Genomic DNA, 21,686 nt, shown 5'->3' with positions numbered 1-21,686 from the left:
AGCAAATTTCTTCTGAGTTGAAGGAAGCTGTATTATGAAATGATCACCTTCCCTCCTCAAACGCTTGGGTATATCCTGAGTAATTCGAGGACCTTGTTGTATAGCAGGTGTTCTTACCTGGTACTTCATTATGAGTTGTCTGACAACAGACAAACAAAATTCACCATACAGTGGTCTGTTGCCAGTCTTTATTTGGTACATATTATATGCATTGAGCATTGAAATGTCCATGAGATGGAAGAAAAGTTTCATGTACCACTCGTAACTCTTACGAACACAGTCAACAAAACCAATCTGCATGTCACATTTGTCAACCAAGCGCATGTTTTGTGTATAATCAATCACTGTCACTGGTTTTCGAATACGTTCATTAGTCACTCGATCAACTTTGCCACTGTCTTGCATTTCATTACGGTGAATGGTTGTCAACAATGTGACATCTCGTTTGTCATGCCACCGTAATGCCATGATGTCATTGGCAGTAAACACCTGCACGTCATCACCACGAGCACCTGCGTTGAGCCTGGGCATATGTTTACGATTAGAACGCACTGTGCCACACACATCTGTCTTGTTCACTCGCATGAAATCACTGAGTAATGGGCTTGTGTACCAGTTATCGGTATATAATGTATGCCCCTTACCAAGATAAGGTGCCATCATGTTTCTCACTACATCACCTGAGATACCCAATAACATCTTGGTATCTTTCAATGTTTTACTTCCCGTGTATACAACAATATCCAACACCAGGCCACTGTCACAGTCACAGAGTACAAACAGTTTTATACCAAAGCGTTTCCTCTTGCTCGGTATATACTGCTTGAATGACAGTCTACCTTTGAACAAAATCAAAGACTCGTCAATTACAACATTCTTGAATGGATAAAAGTATATGCTGAACTTTTGTTTGAGATACATGAAAACATTTCTAATCTTATATAACCTGTCACTTCTGTCAGGCCTCGTTTTGTCAGAGAAGTGCAACATACGTAAGAGTAAGATAAACCTGTTCACTGGGATGATTTCACTGAAGACCGGGGTAGAAATTAGCCGATCTGTGGACCAGTATGCTTTTATATTATGCTTATAGACATGAGGCACAAGCATTATTGTTGCAAAAAGCAAATACATTTCTGCAACAGTTGTCTCTTTCCACCTGTGTAGTCTTGACTGTGGTGATATGATCGTATTTGCCATGGTGTACTCAAAATACTTATTACTTTCCCTGACAATAGTTTCCATCAATGGCTAGTCAAAGAATAATTCAAAGAATTCCAGTTCATTGGCTGTGGATCCAAGGGGACAAGTAGGTAGAATTCCACTTTGAGAGTCATCAAAGTGGTGAGGCTTGGGAACAAAATTGGAATTTTGCTGCCAATCCCACATATGGTTTGCTGGTGGATACTGGACATCATAGGCTGGTTGTGCGGGTGGTTGTGGTTGTGCTGGGCTGGTGGCTGACGCTCCGCTTTGTCCTTGAACTGACGAGTCAGCAGCATGGGTCCCAGCCTGGGCTGGTGAGTCACGCATGGCGGTGCCACTACCATCACCACTACCACCATCCACTGATGCCTGTGGTCTATCCATGCCAAGTGTAGCCACATCATCCTCACTATCACTACCTAAAACTGGTGTAGGGCCATGGGATGTACTCCGGGATGTACTCTGGGATGTACTCCGGGATGTACTCTGGGATGTACTCCGGGATGTACTCCGTCCCCTGGGCATAGCATAGGGTACACTACCGGAGCACATGCGGTGGCGAACATACCGACGCTTCACTGGTGAATATGATTCCTCACTATCACTACTCAAATGATTGTCGAGCGCAATAAAATCACAATCCACGTCACTATCATCATCATTACTAAAGTCAGAGGCCTGGCCACGCGAAAATATTAGTTTTCTCTTGCGCTGAGGCACAACCGACCGTGAGTCACGAGTGCCCACACCAGAGGTAGAAGGTTGAGGATCGTCAGGGTTTTCTGCACTATTATCGATATCCTGGTCATTCCTTTCGGTCACTAACTGATCAAAGCCGTAGAATTCGTCTTCATTTCCACTTCCATCAGTGTCAGAACTATCAGATAGGAAGAGGAGAGTCCCAATTTTCCGGGGAGTGAGAGCTGACTTGCGACGAGGCATGGTGAACAAGGGTAACTGAGCCGGCGTTCCCACAATGCTATGCAGGCGCCTAGATTTTTTGTTTATGGCGCACACCCACCACACAGACCCGTTCTCTCACATGTAGGCCTATGAGCACTTTCGCGCTAAATTTGACGGCGCTAGAATTTTGGCGTAGATCTATGGTTTGGACACTCAATGTGAAGCCATAGATCTACGGGACGGACCCTGAAAGGGTTAACAATGTGATCTCAAGAACGTAACCCTGTCATTAAGCGAGGAGAGGCTGTATTTATTTATTTTTTATAATTTTTTTATACCTAGCTGTATTGAGCCTAGTCATATGAATGGGGCCCTCCTGTACTATCGATTAATTGTAGATTCAGATGGAGTGTCTGCATATCAAGCACTAGCTCTATACCTTTTATTACAAACAGGTAACCACAGCTACACATATACACACCCATCTTATAAACAAAACCTGTTACTACACTTTTAATACTTACTTCATAGGGGAGACAACTTCAAAGCAGAATCTGCGGTCTACCTCAATGGCGGGCTTAACAGTGCACAAACGTAAGTCTTCTTCCATGACTGTTACCTCCTCTCCTGCAAGGGTAAGCATTTATTTTAAATACTGCAAAGACAAATACTTGTGTGTTTCAATGAAAGTAATAATAGTAACAAACTAAAACAATAATGTTAAAACTCTATTTTATATATCATTAATATGAAATAAGGTGACAGTAAGCAGGTGATATCACAATATGCAAAAATAGCCACTGTGAAAAAATAGACATTCCAAGCATTTTCATGATAATGTGAGAAATCACAAAAGCCTTTGGAATTTCACTATTTTTTCACGTTGGCTATTCTGCATATCATTAATATTATTAATTTACCTCTAAATTAATTATAATTTACTGTACATTTGTGTGTGTTTGTATCTGTCAGAGATTATCTATATTAGAAGAGTAGAGCTGTGTCTTTTTTAATATATTCATTATCAATATTATTGTATTCAAGTTTCCAATGGTTATGATATGTACTGCCCCCTTGTGAAGCCCACTCCAGATATATGTGACGATGTACTACTATAGTACAAAATAAAAAATACATAATACTGACACGTTCCTCTCCTCCTCACCTCATTGACCATCCATAATATTGGATATTACTACCTTGCACCATGACTTCGAAGTGCAGAGAAGGTCGCAGGATTGCTGGTACACCAGGAAAGCTGAACTATGGTGCTCTCACAAGTACAGTTAAAAAATGTTACCATGAGGAAAAACTACAAGTGTAGAAATAGTTTATTATGATATGCAGATAAATTAAAATATTTGAAGCACAGCATCAGTTTAAAATTCATTAATATAACCAAGAGAGAACATCTATATTACTGGTAATTTCACCCCACTTTGTTAAAAACACTGAATAATAAGACATTGTTTTATGGGCAATATATGGACAGCATGCAAAATTTCATATCTTACATTTATATATTGCTAAACACACTGTAGTGAAACTCAATGTTAAAGAATGCTCACAAACTGGTATATTGTGTACATTTCATGTAAAAACAAAATACTGAATAATTTACTTTCCCATTTTTCCCTCCTTATTGTATATGGAAAAATTCCAAATATATGATCCAGCACCCCTTACCGCATGGTGCCCTGAGTTGCCAGTATCTTGAACTGACCCTTTCCCCATTAAAGTGCATAATAAATGAAGAAGGCAAGTTTAGAAGAAATAAAACACAGTACAGCATCAATAACAACACTGCACTAGCCAAGGAGTTGAACCCATGCTATTTTGGCCCACCTCATGGTGAGAGAGAACACATGACGAGGGCCAAAACAGCATGGGTTCAACTCCTTGGCTAGTGCAGTGTTTTTTTGATCAATACCACTTGTTCTGTGGGTACAATAATACAGCACAGCATATTTCATTCCCTATACATTCATGATTAAATGTGTTGATATTTAGGGTTTTGTATTCACGGTGTCTACCTATTTTGTCAATACTGTATGAGGCTTTCATCTGCATATAAATTTTAAATGTACCAGCAAACAAATATGTTCCTCACCACGCTAGCTTAATGTGACCTGGACACCATCTTCACACATGACTTGTTTACTCTGTTTTTCTTTACTATACCTCACTACCATCCTTTATTGATGAAAAGACACACTTCAGAACAAGCTTTCATTGGGACAACATTTCAACCTTCAAAGATTTTTATTAAAACACTGTCCTAATAAAAGTTTGTTCTGCAAATTGTCTTTTCTCCAAAATTTTGGGCAGCACACTTTAGTTCTGCCACCCTTCAACAGTGTCATTCAGCATGTCATCTAAGGAGAGAAACAGCACTGAAAAGTGTGAGATGATGATTAACCAAGGTGATGATTTTGGCCGCACTGCAAGCTTGATTAGACAGGAGCACTAACATGTCATTAATTAATCTATGAATCAGACCATCAGGCAGAACCATGCTAGTTGAGCATGTCTTATTACAGCAGGTGGTGTAAGTGAGGGGTAATGAATCTTCTCATGTGCAGGAAGAAGCAGCTGAATAAGTGTTGGACTCATACCAAGAGGTGACAAATGGAAAATAAATTGAAATGCATGAGGCTAGTGCCAGTGAAATTATAACAGATGAGCAAGAGGACTCACAACTCAGAAGGGAATTTATATGGGTAAGTTTGCATGGCCTGGAAAACAATTTAGTGAGTGCAGATCCTAATATCAACTGGAGTCTTGATACAAAACTTATAACAATAAGAACATTATTGCTGACTTATATCCATGTGTTGTACACAAACATATTTGACTTAGGAAAGATGCCCTGTTTTGATACTAATAGAAAATAATGCCAGAAATCAGATATAGAGTACTTTACATGAAAGGAGTTGCATTTATACATGTGGAAGTAATACTAGCTGCCATACTGACTACACAGGAGATGGACAAATATTCAACTTATCTCAATATACTAGAGAAATTTGATAGGCCTCACTTTGCCTCAGTACAACAACTGGATATTGTCGAGAGTCACTACTCCCTGAATTAGAAAGCAAATTAAATGTCTATTCATCACATTTTTAAATACATCAGCTATCTCCCACCAAGATGGAGCCTTTAAAAAAATTGAACACATTCATCACCATTCACTGCTGTCTTGCCAGGAATGAGCAGACAACACAATTAACATTACCTCTAGAGTTTTTGAAATTATTCTTCATTTAAGTATGTTAGATAGGAGCGACTGGAGATAAAAGATTTTATGACTTGACGTGCTGTTGGAGTGTGAGCAAGGTAATATTTATTAGGGGATTCAAGGAAACTGGCAGGCTGGACTTGAGTCCTGGAGGTGGGAAGTATAGTGCCTGCACTCTGAAGGAGGTGTGTTAATGTTGCAGTTTTATAACTGTAGTGATGGAGTGAATGATAATGAGTGTTTCTTATTTTCCAGATCACCCTGCCTTGGTGGAAAACAGCCAACATGTTAATAAAAAAAACAACTAATTAAGCATGTTACACTGGTAAATTGCAAAATAGCATTTAGAAATATGGATAGAGACATGCCAAATAAACCTGTTTTGAATATGCAATATTAACATGGCATATACATCTAAAACAAATGTGGATAAGAGAAAAAAAAAATGTTCAGAAACATGCTCCAAAATTGCTTCCAGTGCTAAAAAAAAAAAAGTTTTGAAGAAAGACTGATAGAAAAGGAGACTTGATAACACTGTACAAGACCACAAAAATATGTAAGAGAACAGACAAAAATGACTAATTAGTACAATTTAACCTTTAAACGGTCCAAACGTATATATACGTTTTTTCAACATCTGAAAGTATGTAAAAAAATGTAGATCTTTTTTGTTTTACATCTGAAAATGTGTAAAAAAAAACTTTTATCCACATTTTTTTTTGTTATATTTGAAAATATGTATAAAAAAGTAGATCTACTTTTGTAGCACTACGAATCTGAACGTGGATTTGTTTGGACCGTTTAAGGGTTAAAGTATAGTACCATATAAACCAGGTGAACAAGAGGACACAATCGCAAAATGAGAAAAACAACCAAAAAGACACCAGAAAATTTTTCTTCCTAAATAATGGTGGAACAGTTGTTTGATTTAACAGTAGAAAATTAGAGCTACAACCACTAGAAAAAAAAACCTATGACAAGCTGAAAATACAAGACAATGTGATCCTAACTATTTCTTCAACTACAAATAGGTAATCACACTCATGAAATCATGAAAAATTCTTATGCCCTGAAATGTGTTCAATACTTACACAAAGTTGAAACATTCACAACAGCATTTAGGATTTACTCTTTCATCTATAATACTGAATGATGTGGAGAAAATTTCTCCAGGAGGGGGGTATCAGCCCCTTTCAGCCCCTTCAGCCCCTTTCAGCCCTGAGGGGCCCAGCTCTCTCAGAAGGGGCAAATATCTTGTTTACTGCTACAGCGAGTAATTGACCCCAGATGCAGTACCAGTATGTGACGTGGCTCAACGCTCCGTGCGGTCCTGTGTTGCAGAGTGTATTTTAATAAGAGACAGTACATCTCTTACTTTAGCAGGACAATTAAGGAAAATCCTGCTCCCACTTTATTACCATAGTAAAGATAGTGGACATTGTTGTCTATGCTTAAGACAGCAAGAATCAAACATTCTGCTTTGCTTCATCGAGGAAGTGGCAAGGAAGCAAAAGTACTAGGTCAGCTTTTCCTTTGTGCTAGGGGAGTAACGGCGTGGGGCGCTGTGGCGTCTTCAGATTACTTTTTACTCTACTGAGAATGACACTGACGCCAGGATAACCAACAAAGAACGATCTGTGCGTTAGTGTGAACAAAGTGTCTCATAAAACACAATAAACACTTAAGAGAAGTGTGATCAGCTTCTTTAGTGATAAGATTGTGAACAATAAAGACAAATCTTGTGGAACAGTGTACCAGTGTGCGTATTCCAAGACTATGGAAGACGTGGACATCCAAGGACACTTCAGCTTCTATCAAGTCACCGATATCTGTCGAAGGTGTGAAGAACACCATAGCTCATGCTACAAGAGCAAGGTAGGTTACGAATTTCTTGTAGTACGGGGGACTGCGCAGTTCTTGAGTTGCAAGGAGTTTGTAATCAACCTATAGTCGGCAGTTAGGTGCGGACTTTTGAGTCCACACAAGTAAGTTTGTCAGCCATCAGTGAATGAAATATGCTGACATAACACCCCTAGGGGTAATTTATAATCTTACAAATTATAAATCATTACAGCCCGTTGAGAGATGACTTCGACAGCTTCTCAAAACCTCGTCTGCAGGGGCGGCTGTGCAGGCGATGAGCTGTCTTTCTAAGTTAAGTACAAACTCTTTAAACTTAGCTGGTAATGCCATTTCTCAACAAATGATATTAAAAAATACAATGTATCCACTCTTGAAAGTTCCTATATGATAATGAAAATATACCATTAAATTATTTTCCAGACAATGGTATGTTAAAAAGTTTCTTCACAATTGCAAAATTTGCCTGTTTGGTAAACTGTATACTGTACTCTTTTCTAGCCTCCTTGTTTCTGAACATGATAGTTGTAGGAATTACTACCTAAGGAGAAAGACATTATCAAATCAATTTTACTTTTATAACACACTGCTTGTCACCCACTGAGGTAGGGTGACCCAAAAAGATAGAAGAAAAATTTTCACCATTAGTCACTCCATCAATGTCTTGCCAGAGGTGCACCAACATTACAGCTCAGATGCCCCTCCAAAATGTAATATCTTCATCCCTCCTTCAGAGTGCAGGCACTGTACTTCCCACCTCCAACTAATCAGTTTCCTTGAATCCCTTCATAAATGTTGCCCTGCTCATACTCCAACAGCATTTTTTTTTTTTTTAACAAGTCGGCTGTCTCCTACCGAGGCAGGGTGACCCAAAAAGAAAGAACATCCCCAAAAAGAAAATACTTTCATCATCATTCAACACTTTCACTTCACTCACACATAATCACTGTTTTTGCAGTGTCAAGTAATAAAAACCACTTGCCTCCACTCACTCCTATCTAACATGCTCACAAACACCTGTTGATATCCAAGCTCACTGCTACTGGTAATTTAATTTCTAAGTAAACAAAATATAACATGTGCATGGAATCAATTTCTTAAATAATATGTGAAGTATTCATTAGTAAGTCTATAATGTCCTCTTTATTCTGTAGTGCAAGATAACTTGAGAAATTTGAAAGAATACTGCATTTTTAGTTTATACAGTCATTAATTTTTATTGTAGAACAAAAGCAAACAATAATCTTTATGAATTTAAACAAAAACCATATAAAAGACTAGTTATAGTAAGATTCTGAAGGATATCTAGAAAAAATAACATGTTAAAATTTTTGGCTAGTTTGTTAATAACTGCTGGCAGTATGGTGTATGATGTAAATTTGAATACCATACCATAATAAACAGAAGTACAGGTGCATAGTAAACTCTTCTAGAGCTATTCTATATATTGCAAATTTTTGGCAAATACAACTGAAAAAGTTAATCCAAGATTGAATAGCCAGTTCTCCTAAGACCTTTCCATGTGCTATTCAATTTTGGATGGACATTTTCAATTTTTTTTTAATCACATTGGCCGTTTCCCACTGAGGCAGGGTGACTCAAAAAGAAAGAAAAACCCAAAAAGAAAGAAAAAACTTTCATCATCATTCAACACTTTCACCATCACTCATACATAATCACTGTCTTTGCAGAGGTGCTCAGATACGACAGATTAGACATCCCTCCAAACTGCCAATATCCTAAACTCCTCCTTTAAAGTGTAGGCACTGTACTTTCCATTTCCAGGAATCAAGTCCGGCTAACCAGTTTCCCTGAATCCTTTCACAAAATATTACCCCGTCCACACTCTGACAGCTCGTCAGGTCCCAAAAACCATACGTCTCTATTCACTCCCATCTAACACGCTCACGCAAGCTTGCTGGAAGTCCAAGCTCCCCACCCACAAAACATCCTTTACCCCCCTCCCTTCAACCTTTCCGGGGACGACCTCTACCTGCCTTCCTTCTATTTTCAACTGTACTTGCCAAAATAATGCATTACACAGTGGAGCTTCATAAGAGAGCTTACTGGATATACGCAATTCAGTCCCTAAAAAAAGCCTATAGCTGTACTTCTAACAATAACGTTTAGTACAAGCTAATAGCCAGGCAACTTACAGCATCTTTCATGCACCAGGAATAAAGACATAAGTACAGCATAGGATACAGTGCGTGTTACAAGCATGTGTATTATCACTTACATTAAACAATGACATATGTGTATTCTCAGATATATTGCAAGTTTCACAAGCTATGATTCAAAATAAATTATATGTGAGATTATTTGAGAATACAGTTTTGGCACTGTTTAATGCTTATTGCAGAAGACTATGTAGCCCAACTACTCCTTTAGTAACTTTATCCACCAACATTTGCAACAGATACTCAGCCATAACAGAAAATGAATATGAACTCCAATATTTTTTCCATTAATTTTAACATTCCCCTAGTCTCCCCAATTACTAATTTGTGTTTTATTAGCCAGAATTACAAATAAGATGACTAAAACAATTCGCAAACAGCCCACAAACAGTAGATAAACATTTCTTAATGAAAACTGTACTATCCTATTTTTATTTGCAGCCTTCAAATTTGAAAATGTGTGCAAGAAAGTAAGAACTGTTCTTATAGTGTAGAACGTGCATTTACACTGTTCTCTTGTAAATAGTGCAGAGTATTACAAGAGAAACAAAGATGAATTAAAGTCGCAAAACCATGGCTTGAACAATTCACAAATAACTCACAGTTCAGACAGGAATCTTTAAAGAATGTTTCCATCCTGAACTTTTCCAAGTCACAATAATGACCTGTTAATGGTCCAGGATGGACCAACATAGTTTAAAAATTCCTCTCCTAAGTGTGGGTTACTTGTGACTAGAAGAAGCAAGACATTGACTACAGTGTTAGGTACGTGCTGCTCTAAGTGTGGTTGGTGTAATAACTCATAAACCCCTCACTCACACTAAGAGTCACGGGCAAAATATTAATATTAAACCTTAGAGGAAATGAGAGCTACACAGAAGAAATAGCAACACAGACCTCCGTGCGCTCGCGTCAAACGACTATTGAGTAGATTACTTCCTCCTGAGTTCCTGACAGACTTTCGAATACCTTGGAAGAGTACGAGAAAAACTACATTAATAGATGAGAATCAGGCTACTGTGCAGATAGAAATGACATTAGACAGGTAGCTCAGACGTAAATTCCTATCAAAACTCTCAAATTCTAAATCAAAATCTCACAGAATATTATATTCCTCACAATACATAATTTTCATCAACAACTTTGCATATAACCAATCTTAAACTGTTTTATATTATTTTGTGTAATTATTGCAACAAATAACACTTAAATAACTTCAGAAATGCAAATCATTGAGGAGATATTAAAGTGTAGAGAACATGAGATGATAATGAGCATAGATTCCATCAGTGCTTTGTAGTAATAAGTGAGGTTATTTTAATTATTTTAGAAAAATTATTATCCTATAAAAGTGTACTAACTGAAAAAACTATTTCCAATAATAAGTGAAGTAACATCCCAGTATAATTTGCTGAAGTGTACACCTCATCATAATAAACATGCAGTGCCACAAAATGTTTCTGAGTAGAAACTCAATTGAGAAGATAAATGAAATTAACGACAGTAAAAGAGGACTAAAAAAAAGCGGTTAAAAACAACGTGAAAGGGTGATTTTTCATCAGTCGTAAATTACAAGGCAGGGCCAAGTACTAGAGCTCACCCCCACACTCACATGAACAAATAGCTAATTACATGTGCAGCAACAATAAGCTGACAGCCTTATAACCAAGGTCCATCAGAATAAGCATTTTTTCGAAGTAGAAAACAAAAATCTAGAGATGAAAAAATAAAATTTGTTACTGTACACAATCAATTCTCCAGCCAAGTCCTAATGGCCAATTATCCACACACCATAAACTCCATGTGACCCCAAAAGAGAAAAGTAGCCACATACTTTTTTAAATATACTTAATGGAATTTCCTTGTCCAAAACTCTTTATTTTTTGTTTTACTTATGCAGTAAATGAACTGTGAATTACAAAGTTTGCAAGATAGGCAAAATTATATATTCACTTATTTATTATATCAAAAGCATTAATATTTTACTGTGTATGATCATTTGGTAAAAGTGTGGGGGATTCAATTTGTTTTGGCACAAATCAGCCAAGAAATAAAAAATTCCTTTTCAATTTTGAGCTGGTGATGAGTTTTTTTTTTTTTCTAACATGTTGGTAATTTCCCATCTTAATCCAAAAACAACACATGCATTATCACTTACTCTGCAACTGTTTTTCCAAGGCACAAATTGGATGATGACCCCTGGAACTAAAACATGAACAACCAATTTTTTAAGTGCAGGCACTATACTTCCCTTACCTAAACTAAAATACAATTAGCTGGTTTTCCCGAATCCTCTTCTGAATATTACTTGATCACATCAAAGTAGTATATTCAATATCAAAACCCAGTCAGATCTAAAATGCTCACTTATATCTGCTGGATGTTTAATACATTACATCAATGGAAAGAAACCATTTCTCACTCTCTGAATTACACTTTTTATACCAACACACCTTTTAAAAGACAATACTTGACAATTATACCAGTGTCAGCATAACTATACTCTGGCAAATTCTCATTATTACATCCATTATATACTTATTTCTTTCCAAAAATATGTCGGTACTTATGCAGCTTCCTTTCATTCCTCTATTGCATTATATGTCATCCTTTAGTGACCTGCCTACTGTAACATCTACTCTCAAATAACTGATTAAGTTTACCTCCTTCACATTTCTTCCATTCTGTCTTCTATCTATTCCCCGACCTCTGACTTCATTCATTTTAAACACTTTTACACATACACAAGCATACATCGAAAATCCTACACCAATCTTTCCAATTTCTCTATCTTGTATCACAATTACACATTATTATTAATACACAGCAATTCTGTCAACCTCTTTACAACAGACTCATCATCTTGCAGGACACAAGTGTTAAATTTATTTGTAGCCCCAAGTTTTTTTTTTTTTTTAACAAGTTGGCCATCTCCCACTGAGGCAGGGTGACCCAAGAAGAAAGAAAATCCCCAAAAAGAAAATACTTTCATCATCATTCAACACTTTCACCTCACTCATACATAATCACTGCTTTTTGCAGAGGTGCCTAGAACACAACAGTTTAGAAGCATATACATATAAAGATACACAACATATCCCTCCAAACTGTCAATATCCCAAACCTCTCCTTTAAAGTGCAGGCATTGTACTTCTCAGTTCCAGTACTCAAGTCCAGCTATATAAAAATAACCAGTTTCCCTGAATCCCTTCACTAAATATTACCCTGCTCACACTCCAACAGCTCGTCAGGTCCCAAATACCATTTGTCTCCATTCACTTCTATCTAACACGCTCACGCATGCTTGCTGGAAGTCCAAGCCCCTTGCCCACAAAACCTCCTTTACCCCCTCCCTCCCATATACTTATCTAATCCCTACTCTTGATGTAAACTGTTGCTCATCATTCTTCTACAACCTAACCTGTATGCCTTACTCTCCAATGAGCTCCTCATGTTTTCAATAACTTTCCACTTATTCAGCACATCTGGAATTCTTGGTCATGTTGCTCTCTGAAGCACCATGTTATTTTTCAAAAACTTACCACCAATGCCATGAATTTGCAATGATTAGTCACATTTCTACCAGAAGCACCATGTTATAAGCCTTTTCCTAAATCACAAATGCAACTAACCATACTTTTTCCATATAATGATTATATACAAGAAATTTCTAACTTACCAATGCCACAAGTTATATATATCTGCATTTCCAAACACAGCCCTCAGGAGCCAGTTAGTCTATAACTGCTGAGCCGAAATACAAACATGAGTGAAACAGAACTAACCTTTGCACTCTTTGTTTCTTGTATAAACAACTCATTTTAAGTCAAAAAAATTAGGACTGCAACTTGTTTGTAAGATGGAGACCTCCTGTATATCTTACAAATAATACTTAACACAAGTAGAGCTGATGTATGTTATTTTTTCTTTTAAACACATCAGCTGTTTCCCACCGAAACAAGGTGACCCAAAAAGAAAGAAAAAAAACTTTCATCATTCAACACTTTCACCATCACTCACACATAATCAGTCTTTGCAGAGGCACTCAGATACGACAGTTTAGACAACTCTCCAAACTACCAATATCCTAAACTCCTCCTTTAAAGCACAGGCATTGTACTTCCCATTTCCAGGACTTAAGTCCAGTTAACCAGTTTCCCTGAATCCCTTCACAAAATATTACCCTGCTCACACTCCAACAGCTCATCAGGTCCCAAAAGCCATTCATCTCCATTTACTCGTATCAAACACGATCACACATGCTTGCTGAAAGTCCAAGCCCCTAGCCCACAAAACAACCTTTACCCCCTCCCTCCAATCTTTTTGGGGATGACCCCTACCTCATCTTCCTTCCCCAACAGATTTATATGCTCTCTATGTCATTCTACCTTGTTCCATTCTCTCTAGATGACCAAACCACCTCAACAGCCCCTCTTCAGCCCTCTGACTAATACTTTTAGTAATTCCACACTGCCTCCTAATTTCTACACTACGAATTCTCTGTATATTTACACCACACCCTGCCCTTAGACACAACATCTCCACTGCCTCCAGTCACCTCCTCGCTGCAGCATTTACAGACCATGCTTCACACCCATACAAGTGTGTTGGTACCACTATGCTCTCGTACATACCCTTCTTTGCCTCCATGGATAACGTTTTTTTATCTCCACAGATACCTAAACGCATCACTCACCCTGCCTCAGTGGGAGACGGCTGGTGTATTAAAAAAATATGTATTTTGTGTGTGTGGGGTGGGGCTTGTGAATGCACGCATGAGCTGTGTAACTTATTAAAAAATTTAAAAAAATATAGTAATTTCATGACTTCTTATCTACACTATATAAAAATATTTTTATTCTACCTTACCTGACCGCTTGCGGTAAACCAATTGGTTATTTTGAAGAGTAAAGTAACGGCGATTCCAGGTCTTGAAAGCATTGGTTGTTCGTTTGAATAAATAGCCATGCATAGTAACTGGCTGGGATGTGTCCATCTGCTCCAAGGATAATACCAGATCTTTATCTGTGACATCTGTGTGGCGGTTTTCTAAGGTTTTTTCTAGGTCATTTACTTCATGTCTCATCAGATTCACCTTAAAGAAAATATATATATAGTACAGCATAATCAATTATAAATAAGAATTTAAAAATGTGCAATGCAATAAAGCTTACTTTTCAACAACAAAAAAGATTATACATAATTATTGTGTACTTGTTGATGGTTATCAGAACTGCTGCCCTCACGACAGTTTCAGACCAAGCCTCATGGCTGATGGAATGGTCAGCCAGGCTGCTGGTATTAGTACCACATAACCAGCATTGCCTGGCCAATCAGGAATGGTTCAAAGAAATCTGCAAAGTTTCCACTTGATAAAAGTTTAGGGTCTATTGGAAATTTTCTTGTACTTGAAGAGAGGGAGTTGAAAGGCCTCTGACCCTTTTTTTTTTTCTTATTGTTATCTTTCAGTGAATTTACTGCAATCCTGCTTTTCACTGAGAGCTTTTGCTTTAATTACAATCCTTCCTGCTCATGTACTAGACTATGTCACTCAACAGATCTGAAACCAGTCTCATCAATATTTTACAGGTATAATAACCTGTTTTCTCTTGCACTACAAGACATATAGTGTGAGGAATTTTAAGCTTTGCTAAGAATTTAACTCAACTGATGCCTGCAAAACTGCTGTTAAAAAAAAAAAACATGCCTCACACCCATACAAAAGAAATAATACCACTATACTCTTGGTTCATTCGTCTCTCTGCCTCCACAAATGTCCTTTTTTACTCTCTACACCTCAATATGCCACCTACTTATTTTTCCCTTTATCTATTCTATGGTTCACCCCTTCTTTCAAAAACCCATCTTCCGACACATCTACTCCCAAATACAGTGGACCCTCGGCTAACGATATTAATTGGTACCCGAGTACGAATATCGTTAGTCGAGTTTTTTTAGCGTTAGTCGAGGCAACATGTTAGCGTTAACATGTATCGTTAGTCGGATTTAACGTTAGACGATGCCATCGTTGGTCGAGGGTCCACTGTACTAAATATATTCCCTTCTTCCATACTCTCACTTTCAAATCTAATATCCAATTTCTCACGGTCTATACTTTTTGTTACTATCATCACCTTGCACATCATTTTTAATCTCCTTTAAATTAGTAATTTACACCGATCTACTTTATAAAATTATTTTAACTATTTTGAAACCCACTTTCATATTTCTTATTAAACATTTAACATAACAGTACTTCTAAATCATGTAATGTCTAAAAAAAAATTAACAGCAACTAATTAAATTCAAACTGTATAATCTAATATCATTAAATATATAAACTTAAAAAACTCTAATATTATGGCTCAGTACGAACATACTCTCAAGCTCTCACAGATCAAATGTCTGATAATTACTATTGGGATAAAAAAAAAGGATAAAAAATCAACACCACGTAAAGAACAAAAAGTGTACAGGTTTTTGAGTTAATAATATTACCTCTTGGCTAATCTTGTCTAGGGAGGGTTTGAGATCATCACAGAGATCAGTGCCTTGGTGGTAGAAGGTACTGTAGGCCTTCAAATACGATAAAAGCTGAAAGAGGAAATTTCATGCATCGCAAACTATACATAATTTCTTCAGGCTGTATAAAATACTTACAGAAAATGTATCATTCATATATTTACTAGTAAGAAGGGTCACATAAACAAGTAAGAGAAACTGCCTAAATTCAGCTCTTGAAATGACATGCTGCATATAGACATAGGGGGGAGACTGAAACTTCTTAAAACAATAATTTAACTATCATTTACAACTTTTACAAATAGATTTTAAACAAACAAAATAAAAATTTTTTTGCTAGACCTTATGTAAGTCACAGCTATAATGATTTTCAACTAAAATTAAAGTTATTATTTTATTAACACACTGGCCGATTCCCACCAAGGCAGGGTGGCCCGAAAAAAGAAAAACTTTCACCATCATTAACTCCATCACTGTCTTGCCAGAAAGGTGCTTTACACTACAGTTTTTAAACTGCAACATTAACACCCCTCCTTCAGAGTGCAGGCACTGTACTTCCCATCTCCAGGACTCAAGTCCGGCCTGCCTGTTTCCCTGAATCCCTTCATAAATGTTATTTTGCTCACACTCCAACAGCAACCACCCAGGGAGGTACTACCGTCCTGCCAAGTGAGTGTAAAACGAAAGCCTGTGATTGTTTTACATGATGGTAGGATTGCTGATGTCTTTTGTCTGTCTCATAAATATACAAGATTACAGGTATGTCTTGCTACTTCTACTTACACTTAGGTCACACTACACATACATGTACACATTTATTTATACACACTCATCTGAGTTTTCTTTGATTTTATCTTAATAGTTCTTGGTCTTATTACTTTTCCTTTTATATCCATGGCTGGAGGCAGTGGAGATGTCATGTCTGAGGGCAATGTGTGGTGTGAATATAATGCAGAGAATTCGTAGTTTGGAAGTTAGGAGGAGGTGCGGGATTACCAAAACTGTTGTCCAGAGGGCTGAGGAAGGGTTGTTGAGGTGGTTCGGACATGTAGAGAGAATGGAGCGAAACAGAATAACTTCAAGAGTGTATCAGTCTGTAGTGGAAGGAAGGCGGGGTAGGGGTCGGCCTAGGAAAGGCTGGAGAGAGGGGGTAAAGGAGGTTTTGTGTGCGAGGGGCTTGGACTTCCAGCAGGCATGCGTGAGCGTGTCTGATAGGAGTGAATGGAGACAAATGGTTTTTAATACTTGACGTGCTGTTGGAGTGTGAGCAAAGTAACATTTATGAAGGGGTTCAGGGAAACCGGCAGGCTGGACTTGAGTTCTGGAGATGGGAAGTACAGTGCCTGCACTCTGAAGGAGGGGTGTTAATGTTGCAGTTTAAAAACTGTAGTGTAAAGCACCCTTCTGGCAAGACAGTGATGGAGTGAATGATGGTGAAAGTTTTTCTTTTTCGGGCCACCCTGCCTTGGTGGGAATCGGCCAGTGTGATAATAAAATAAAATAAAATAATAAATCCATGGGGAAGTGGAATAAGAATCTTTCCTCCGTAAGCCATGTGTGTTGTAAAAGTCAACTAAAATGCCGGGAACAATGGGCTAGTAACCCCTTTTCCTGTAAAGATTACTAAAAAGAATAAGAAGAAGAAAATTGTCAAAGTGGGAAGTCTGAATGTGCATGGATGTTGTGCAGATGATAAGAAAGAGATGATTGTGGATGTTATGAATGAGAAGAAGCTGGATGTCCTGGCTTTAAGTGAAACAAAGCTGAAGAGGGTAGGAGAGTTTCAGTGGAGAGGAATAAATGGGATTAGGTCAGGGGTTTCAAACAGAGTTAGAGCTAAAGAAGGAGTAGCAATAATGTTGAAGGATAAGCTATGGCAGGAAAAGAGGGACTATAAATGTATTAATTCAAGGATTATGTGGAGTAAAATAAAGATTGGATGTGAAAAGTGGGTTATAATAAGCATGTATGCACCTGGAGAAGAGAGAAGTGTAGAGGAGAGAGAGAGATTTTGGGAAATGTTGAGTGAATGCGTGGGGAGTTTTGAATCAAGTGTGAGAGTAATGGTGGTTGGGGATTTCAATGCTAAAGTGGGTAAAAATGTTATGGAGGGAGTAGTAGGTAAATTTGGGGTGCCAGGGGTAAATGTAAATGGGGAGCCTTTAATTGAGCTATGTGTAGAAAGAGATTTGGTAATAAGTAATACATATTTTATGAAAAAGAGGATAAATAAATATACAAGGTAAGATGTAGCACGTAATGAAAGTAGTTTATTAGATTATGTATTGGTGGATAAAAGGTTGATGGGTAGGCTCCAGGATGTACATGTTTATAGAGGGGCAACTGATATATCAGATCATTATTTAGTTGTAGCTACAGTTAGAGTAAGAGGTAGATGGGAAAAGAGGAAGGTGGCAACAACAAGTAAGAGGGAGGTGAAAGTGTATAAGCTAAGGGAGGAGGAAGTTCGGGTGAGATATAAGCGACTATTGGCAGAAAGGTGGGCTAGTGCAAAGATGAGTAGTGGGGGGGTTGAAGAGGGTTGGAATAGTTTTAAAAATGCAGTATTAGAATGTGGGGCAGAAGTTTGTGGTTATAGGAGGGTGGGGGCAGGAGGAAAGAGGAGTGATTGGTGGAATGATGAAGTAAAGGGTGTGATAAAAGAGAAAAAGGTAGCTTATGAGAGGTTTTTACAAAGTAGAAGTGTTATAAGAAGAGCAGAGTATATGGAGAGTAAAAGAAAGGTAAAGAGAGTGGTGAGACAGTGCAAAAGGAGAGCAGATGATAGAGTGGGAGAGGCACAGTCAAGAAATTTTAATGAAAATAAGAAAAAATTTTGGAGTGAGTTAAACAAGTTAAGAAAGCCTAGGGAAAGTATGGATTTGTCAGTTAAAAACAGAGTAGGGGAGTAGTAGATGGGGAGATGGAGGTATTAGGTAGATGGCGAGAATATTTTAAGGAACTTTTAAGTGTTAAGGAAGAAAGAGAGGCAGTAATTTCATGCACTGGTCAGGGAGGTATACCATCTTTTAGGAGTGAAGAAGAGCAGAATGTGAGTGTGGGGGAGGTACGTGAGGCATTACGTAAAATGAAAGGGGGTAAAGCAGATGGAACTGATGGGATCATGACAGAAATGTTAAAAGCAGGGGGGGATATAGTGTTGGAGTGGTTGGTAGTTTTGTTTAATAAATGTATGAAAGAGGGGAAGGTACCTAGGGATTGGCGGAGAGCATGTATAGTCCCTTTATGTAAAGGGAAAGGGGACAAAAGAGACTGTAAAAATTATAGAGGAATAAGTTTACCGAGTATACCAGGAAAAGTGTACGGTAGGGTTATAATTGAAAGAATTAGAGGTAAGACATAATGTAGGATTGCGGATGAGCAAGGAGGTTTCAGAGTGGGTAGGGGATGTGTAGATCAAGTGTTTACATTGAAGCATATATGTGAACAGTATTTAGATAAAGGTAGGGAAGTTTTTATTGCATTTATGGATTTAGAAAAGGCATATGATAGAGTGGATAGAGGAGCAATGTGGCAGATGTTGCAAGTAAATGGAATAGGTGGTAAGTTATTAAATGCTGTAAAGAGTTTTTATGAGGATAGTGAGGCTCAGGTTAGGGTGTGTAGAAGAGAGGGAGACTACTTCCCGGTAAAAGTAGGTCTTAGACAGGGATGTGTAATGTCACCACGGTTGTTTAATATATTTATAGCTGGGGTTGTAAAGGAAGTAAATGCTAGGGTGTTCGGGAGAGGGGTGGGATTAAATTTTGGGGAATCAAATTCAAAATGGGAATTGACACAGTTACTTTTTGCTGATGATACTGTGCTTATGGGAGATTCTAAAGAAAAATTGCGAAGGTTAGTGGATGAGTTTGGGAATGTGTGTAAAGGTAGAAAGTTGAAAGTGAACATAGAAAAGAGTAAGGTGATGAGGGTGTCAAATGACTTAGATAAAGAAAAATTGGATATCAAATTGGGGAGGAGGAGTATAGAAGAAGTGAATGTTTTCAGATACTTGGGAGTTGACGTGTCGGCGGATGGATTTATGAAGGATGAGGTTAATCATAGAATTGATGAGGGAAAAAAGGTGAGTGGTGCGTTGAGGTATATGTGGAGTCAAAAAACGTTATCTATGGAGGCAAAGAAGGGAATGTATGAAAGTATAGTAGTACCAACACTCTTATATGGGTGTGAAGCTTGGGTGGTAAATGCAGCAGCGAGGAGACGGTTGTAGGCAGTGGAGATGTCCTGTTTAAGGGCAATGTGTGGTGTAAATATTATGCAGAAAATTTGGAGTGTGGAAATTAGGAAAAGGTGTGGAGTTAATAAAAGTATTAGTCAGAGGGCAGAAGAGGGGTTGTTGAGGTGGTTTGGTCATTTAGAGAGAATGGATCAAAGTAGAATGACATGGAAAGCATATAAATCTATAGGGGAAGGAAGGCGGGGTAGGGGTCGTCCTCGAAAGGGTTGGAGAGAGGGGGTAAAGGAGGTTTTGTGGGCAAGGGGCTTGGACTTCCAGCAAGCGTGCGTGAGCGTGTTAGATAGGAGTGAATGGAGACGAATGGTACTTGGGACCTGACGATCTGTTGGAGTGTGAGCAGGGTAATATTTAGTGAAGGGATTCAGGGAAACCGGTTATTTTCATATAGTCGGACTTGAGTCCTGGAAATGGGAAGTGCAATGCCTGCACTTTAAAGGAGTGGTTTGGGATATTGGCAGTTTGGAGGGATATGTTGTGTATCTTTATATGTGTATGCTTCTAAACTGTTGTATTCTGAGCACCTCTGCAAAAACAGTGATAATGTGCGAGTGTGGTGAAAGTGTTGAATGATGATGAAAGTATTTTCTTTTTGGGGATTTTCTTTCTTTTTTGGGTCACCCTGCCTCGGTGGGAGACAGCCGACTTGTTTGAAAAAAAAAAAAAAAAAAAAATACATGTAATGTTCATACTCACAGCATCCACCACCTCATGGCGTTTTTTGCCTTGTGCTATTGAAATAGCATGTACATAATCCACACTTGTATGACGGAAGGCTCTGCGAGTGGCTATGACCAAGTTTTTTATGTCATCTGCATCATTAGCACGGGAACGGGACACACTAGACGAACGCTGTAGTACATTATCCATTTCACCGCTTACCTTCTCAAAATAGTGTCGTAAATCCTTCACAGAGCGCAATTCTCTGTGGAAGGAATTTAAAAATTTAGCTTAATGTGGGAATGTATCAGATAACATTGCAAAACCTAAGCAGATTGTGGAAAATAATTCAATCAATTCAAAATATCAGTTGAATATTTTTTTTTTTTTAACAAGTCAGCCATCTCCCACCGAGGCAGGGTGACCCAAAAAGAAAGAAAATCCCCAAAAAGAAAATACTTTCATCATTCAACACTTTCACCTCACTCACACAATCACTGTTTTTGCAGAGGTGCTCAGAACACAACAGTTTAGAAGCATATACCTATAAAGATACACAACATATCCCTCCAAACTGCTAATATCCCAAAACCCCTCCTTTAGAGAGCAGGCATTGTACTTCCCATTGCCAGGACTCAAGTCCGGCTATATGAAAATAACGGGTTTCCCTGAATCCCTTCACTAAATATTACCCTACTCACACTCCAACAGATCGTCAGGTCCCAAATACCATTCGTCTCCATTCACTCCTATCAAACACGCTCATGCACGCCTGCTGGAAGTCCAAGCCCCTCGCCCACAAAACCTCCCTTACCCCTTCCTTCCAACCTTTTCAAGGACGACCCCTACCCCACCT

General features: G+C 38.1%; 1 protein-coding gene across 4 annotated transcripts in view; it reads right to left on the bottom strand.

The window, feature by feature from the left end:
• The window catches only part of CenB1A (Centaurin beta 1A), a 79,001-nt gene that overhangs the window by 41,777 nt on the left and 15,538 nt on the right, over nucleotides 1-21,686 (bottom strand). For 3 of the 4 annotated variants that reach the window (XM_070102423.1, XM_070102451.1, XM_070102431.1), the window contains exons 6-10: nucleotides 20,867-21,095; nucleotides 15,889-15,984; nucleotides 14,260-14,485; nucleotides 10,288-10,359; nucleotides 2,634-2,736 (exon numbers count right to left, since the gene is read on the bottom strand). In XM_070102423.1, coding sequence (XP_069958524.1) covers nucleotides 2,634-2,736; nucleotides 10,288-10,359; nucleotides 14,260-14,485; nucleotides 15,889-15,984; nucleotides 20,867-21,095 — 726 coding nt within the window. The remainder of the gene's footprint in view (nucleotides 1-2,633; nucleotides 2,737-10,287; nucleotides 10,360-14,259; nucleotides 14,486-15,888; nucleotides 15,985-20,866; nucleotides 21,096-21,686) is intronic. The other variant, XM_070102442.1, reaches the window with a different exon arrangement.

The sequence above is a fragment of the Cherax quadricarinatus genome, chromosome 5, assembly GCF_038502225.1.
Source record: "Cherax quadricarinatus isolate ZL_2023a chromosome 5, ASM3850222v1, whole genome shotgun sequence".
NCBI classification, from domain to species: Eukaryota; Metazoa; Arthropoda; class Malacostraca; order Decapoda; family Parastacidae; genus Cherax; species Cherax quadricarinatus.
The sequence above is the reverse complement of the archived record's forward strand: the minus strand, read 5'-3'. Positions and strand labels throughout refer to the sequence as shown.